At 41.1% G+C, this 5,348-nt stretch overlaps 1 protein-coding gene across 1 annotated transcript in view; it reads left to right on the top strand.

The window, feature by feature from the left end:
• Positions 1 to 4,991, top strand: part of LOC123062754 (5'-3' exoribonuclease 3) — an 8,888-nt gene extending 3,897 nt beyond the window's left edge. The window contains exons 11-23 of the mRNA XM_044486406.1: positions 285 to 545; positions 635 to 730; positions 1,577 to 1,672; positions 2,055 to 2,125; positions 2,266 to 2,394; positions 2,478 to 2,554; positions 2,651 to 2,691; positions 2,766 to 2,840; positions 2,944 to 3,101; positions 3,345 to 3,449; positions 3,532 to 3,607; positions 3,709 to 3,812; positions 3,894 to 4,991. Coding sequence (XP_044342341.1) covers positions 285 to 545; positions 635 to 730; positions 1,577 to 1,672; positions 2,055 to 2,125; positions 2,266 to 2,394; positions 2,478 to 2,554; positions 2,651 to 2,691; positions 2,766 to 2,840; positions 2,944 to 3,101; positions 3,345 to 3,449; positions 3,532 to 3,607; positions 3,709 to 3,812; positions 3,894 to 4,533 — 1,929 coding nt within the window. The 3' untranslated portion in view covers positions 4,534 to 4,991. The remainder of the gene's footprint in view (positions 1 to 284; positions 546 to 634; positions 731 to 1,576; positions 1,673 to 2,054; positions 2,126 to 2,265; positions 2,395 to 2,477; positions 2,555 to 2,650; positions 2,692 to 2,765; positions 2,841 to 2,943; positions 3,102 to 3,344; positions 3,450 to 3,531; positions 3,608 to 3,708; positions 3,813 to 3,893) is intronic.
• The last annotated feature ends 357 nt before the right edge of the window (positions 4,992 to 5,348 follow it).

The raw sequence follows: 5,348 nt of genomic DNA, 5'->3' as shown, positions 1-5,348 counted from the left end.
GAGTTGTGTACTCTGTAAGGGTCAGTTTGGTTGCTACCCTGGGTCCGTGGCTGAAAAAAAAAGGGTGCCTGGCATGTGCCTGAGTCGTTGATGTTTTCTGCCTGACCAGGCAAATCTGACATGTACTAAATCTCTTGGAACTTGACAATATAAGTAAACGACTCTTGACTGCAAATGTTTCCAGACCTACTTGTACATTTGATGCTCAGCCGTTATTAAGTTAGCAACTAGTAGTGGGTGCTTTCACTTACAGTTTACATTTTCAACGTTGCTGTCCTTTGTAGCGTCAAGCTGAAAGAATAAAACGTGATAAAGCCCAAGCAAAGCGAGGTGATGATCTGGATCCCCATGTAAGGGGTGATCTTATTGTACCTGTTGCACGTTTCCAAGGATCTCGCCTTGCCTCTGGGGCTGTGGCTTCACCATATGAACATAATGGACGTAGTACGGAAAAGGGCAGTCAAGCTAAGAAAACACGTGTATCATCTTCAGATTCCAGCCTTTCTGCTGCTGTTGTTGAAGCTGAAATTAGCGTTGAAGCACAGGTACTTAACTTGATCTTGGTTGAGAAGGTGTTATATTTGTTTGAAGATATTTTTATGGTTTCATCTGAATTTTGCTGCAACTTCTACAGGCACGTGAAAACAAAGAAGACCTGAAGTCAATGCTTAAAGTTGCACTTCGTGATAAATCAGATCTTTTTAATTCTGAAAATCCCGAGGAGGACAAGGTATTTCTTGTATCTTTGGTTATCTGTGCAGAAATCTTCTGCTGCTTTTATCAGTTCATTGCAGTTCTAAGTTCAAGTTCAACAATGCTATGCATATTGTCATGACATTGTTGAGAACACCGGCCACTATATGTAGCCAATGTTAAGATTCCTTTACTTAGAGATCTTAGTGATAAGATAGGTTTAAATTACATTCCTAGTAGGGTGTGATTATATAAGTTAACATATTATTTACTTTAGGGGCAAGGCATGTCTTCCCATTAAAACAATGAAACTATTAGTAGGTTTCTGTACAAGCCTCTGAGCATCTCAGGGATTAAGTCCTCCAGGTGGATTAAACAGAGTGAATGCCCTTTACTAGGTCCCTTTTCTTCAGACCTTTTACCATCCGCTTCATGTGACACTACATTATTGAAGATATTTGAGAGTATAGGTTGAATGAAAAGCACTCTTATGTATTTAGGATCCCTGCTGTGGGGGTCCCATCCCTTGTCTTCTGAACTTTTACTATGCTTGCACACAACACTAAGTTATTGAGGATGTTTGGGCTTTGGGAATTGAAAGTACACTCCTATTTTGTGCTTCATGTGACACTACATTATTGAAGATATTTGAGAGTATAGGTTGAATGAAAAGCACACTTATGTATTTAGGATCCCTGCTGTGGGGGTCCCATCCCCTGTCTTCTGAACTTTTACTATGCTTGCACACAACACTAAGTTATTGAAGATGTTTGAGCTTTGGGAATTGAAAGTACACTCCTATTTTGTGGACCTTCTGAGACTATTTATATATTTTTAATGGTTAAAAACTCAGGTGATAACATTATTTGTTAATAATATTCAGATAAAGCTTGGAGAACCAGGATGGAGAGAAAGGTATTATGAAGACAAGTTTGGGGCAAGAACACCTGAGCAAATTGAAGAAATACGTAGAGATGTTGTAAGTATCGTGGAAGTGCCTTTAATATACTGCATGTAGCTCCCGCTTGCGCAGGGTCTGGGGAAGGGTCCGACCACTTTGGGTCTATTGTACGCAGCCTTTCCCTACATTTCTGCAAGAGGCTGTTTCCAGGACTTGAACCCGTGACCTCATGGTCACAAGGCAGCAGCTTTACCACTGCGCCAAGGCTCCCCTTCCCTTTAATATACTGCATTCATGATTTAAAAATATATACTGCATTCATGATTCATTAGTGACACAATACCCTGTTGCCATTATTACTTTATTCATGATAGAAAATGTCACTTGATCATTTTTTGAAAAATACATTTCCCCTAATTCTGTATTATCTTCTTATATGATGTGCTCTATGCTCCTTCAGGTTCTCAAATATACTGAAGGTTTGTGTTGGGTAATGCACTACTATTATGAAGGTGTCTGCTCATGGCAATGGTAATTTAGCATGTTTTAGTTGGCCAAATATAAGACGTTACACTGTTTTGTTTGTTGCACAATTGCTGATAGGTTTTAATTGTTCCTCTACCCATCCCACTAATATCCGTTTCATTCTAATTTCTTCTTGCTATATGTAGGTTTTACCCTTATCACTATGCCCCTTTTGCTTCGGATTTAAAAGGTTTAGGCCAGCTTAATATAACTTTTGAACTTGGGTCACCATTCAAACCTTTCGATCAGCTTATGGGAGTTTTCCCAGCGGCGAGGTGAATATGCTAATATTTCCTTTCTTCGATCCTAGTACCTTGCTGTGGTGGATTATTTGATAGGTTGTTTCATTACATTTCAGCTCACATGCACTCCCTGTACAGTATCGGCAATTGATGACCGATCCTAGTTCGCCAATAATTGACTTTTATCCGATTGGTATGCTTAATTTGCTAATATATAATCATGAATAGTATCAGATTCTCCTACAACCATAAGCCTATTCTAATCCGTTTTAACCTGTGTATGCTGCAGATTTTGAAGTAGATATGAATGGAAAGAGGTTTTCTTGGCAGGTACATTTATCTTAGTAAGTATACTTATATATACCATACACCTTCCATATTTAACTAAAATTTGTACTTTACAGGGGATAGCTAAGCTGCCCTTCATTGATGAAGCTAGGTTGCTGTCTGAGATTAAAAAAGTCGAGCATACTTTGACGGTATGAAAGTGTGGCATCTTTTATATTGTTTTATGGCATATATGTAATAGAAGATCTTGTTTTAACTTAAAAAGATTTTCCATATTTTCCTCGTCTTGTGTAGCCTGAAGAAGCAAGGCGAAACAGTACAATGTACAATATGCTTTTTGTGAATGGCGCACACCCAATTTCGCCTTATATCTACTCTCTCAGCAGCAAATTCGGACATCTGCCTGATAACGAGCGAAATGAAATTAAAGAGGAACTCAATCCCGAAGCTAGGTTAGCTAACCCTACCAGGATTCTTGATTGACTGCAGATAGTATATTTTGTTGTTCAAGTGGAGTGTTCCATGTCAACTGATTGGCCTTCTTACTTAGTTGTACTCAATGTGCTTTTTGCTGGGGCCTGTGGGCAAAAGTGAACATGAGTAGACTGCCATCTTATAGTATAACAAATAAGCGTCTCTTATATGAGCTGCTATAACTATAACATTACTTAGCTGCTCTTGTTTATTTTGTGCAGTGGAGGAATGAATGGTTACATCTCACTTTGTGGTGGGGATCCAAGTCCGCCTGTCTTTAGATCTCCTGTGGATGGACTGGAGGATATTATGGACAATCAAGTGATGTAAGCTCATTTCTTCCCTGTATTATTGATATGATCTAGTGGCACTTGAATTAATAAAGATTATGACATTCGCCTTCCCTAGATGCTCAATTTACAAGCTTCCAGACCCTCATAAGCACATAGCACGTCCACCTCCTGGTGTTATCATACCCAAGAAGGTACATAACTGTTATTTTCGTGTAACATTGACATAGGCATATCATTCCACTTGGGAAGTGTTCACTGTTAACAAGCGTATGTTGTTTAATCTCCTCTTAAGATTGTTGAAGCTGGTGACCTGAAACCACCGCCTGTGCTGTGGCATGAAGACAATGGCAGGAGGCCTTATGACAATAACAGGAAGCATTGTGATAACAGCAGCAGGTAGTGTATGAGCCTTTTGCCCTATTTAGTCAATACTTGCTTCAACATTGCAAATCCTAACCTAGTTTTGAAATGGTTCAGGCAAAACCCTGCAGGATCGATACAGGGCCGCCAACTAGGGGAGGCTGCACACCGACTAGTTGCAAACAGCTTGAATGTTCGCGGTGGCGGACAATACCCCCCGGCTAGGCCATATCAAACTATAATGAATGGTATGCAGCATTATCCAAACGGAATGCCACCAAGGATGGAGCAGCCTGCTGGACGTTCTGGTTGGCATGTTCCTAGTGATAATCTACCCAATGGTCAGGCACCAGCCTATGTGCAGCCATCAGGTCATCAGTATACAAGAGATAATCGCGGAAGGCAACAACCATATGCGAGAGACAGCCACAGTGATTCAAGAGGAGCAGGCCGGCATCCATCTGGATACCATCAGAATAGTAGCAACGCATATTCATCACATACTGCTCCTCCGTCATCGGGTTTTGGACGATATGGGCAACCCCCCTCGTATGCTGGGGGCTATGCTGCTGGGGTCTACCAGCCTGCACCATATGCAGGAGCCCAACAGTGGCAGCAGCAACCACCTCATAGTTCCTATTCTGGAGGTGGGGCGCCTGCTGCTAGACCTAATTCACGACCGCAGCAGTCACAGAACCGCTACAGCAACTTAGATAGGACTTCAAACAGGAGACCACCAGGTCAGGGCCGCTACTAGGCTCGCCTCCTCTTTGGTTCTAGCCCTGGCTTTGCTGTCACTCCTTACTAGAACTTACCTTGACTTAAATCAGGCATAGGAATAGACACAGCATTTGCAAAGTCTGGTGATCTTCAAGCTTCTTGATCGTGGTATAAAAATTACCTAGGGGGAAGTGTTGTATACTATAAATTATTGCCATATCACCAGATACTGGAGTAGACACATCCAATTTGCAAATTCTGGTGATCTCCAATGCTCCAAGACAGCAGCAGAAGCAGCAGCAAAGATTGTAAGGGGCGTGTTGTACACTAGCATTTATTTTCAGACCACCAGATGTTGGTGGCTGATTTCTGTTATTTCATTTTGGGCGTGATATACAAGTTATCTGCTGTTGGGAGGATGTTAACAAGTTTTTGTATTGTAAAGATGATGTATGTATCTGGATTCATTCAATTTTGATGATGGATAATTAGATATATGCGTAAGAAATCCCATTTTTCTGTTCATAGATTGGTTATAGTGGTTGCTATTGGCATGTTATTACCACGAACATGCTGTTTGTCCCGTTGGTTTACTCCAGAACTTCCACTCTAGACGGGAGATTCTCCCAATGGCTCTGAGTAACAACATCCGTCGAGTGTGCGTGCGCCTTTGTGGCGGCTTGGATCTTGCATCAAGGGAAGTGAGGAGAAAAGTCGTTGCATATAATTTTGGTGAAATTAGTGCAACCTTTTTAATCCAGTTATACAATCTTGACACAGTTTTCGCACTTCACTATACAGTTGCATAGTTCTACCTCCACCTGAATTCAAAACTGAGTTTTAGCTGGTGAT

This window comes from Triticum aestivum, chromosome 3A (assembly GCF_018294505.1).
Source record: "Triticum aestivum cultivar Chinese Spring chromosome 3A, IWGSC CS RefSeq v2.1, whole genome shotgun sequence".
Taxonomy (NCBI): Eukaryota; Viridiplantae; Streptophyta; class Magnoliopsida; order Poales; family Poaceae; genus Triticum; species Triticum aestivum.
The sequence above is the reverse complement of the archived record's forward strand: the minus strand, read 5'-3'. Positions and strand labels throughout refer to the sequence as shown.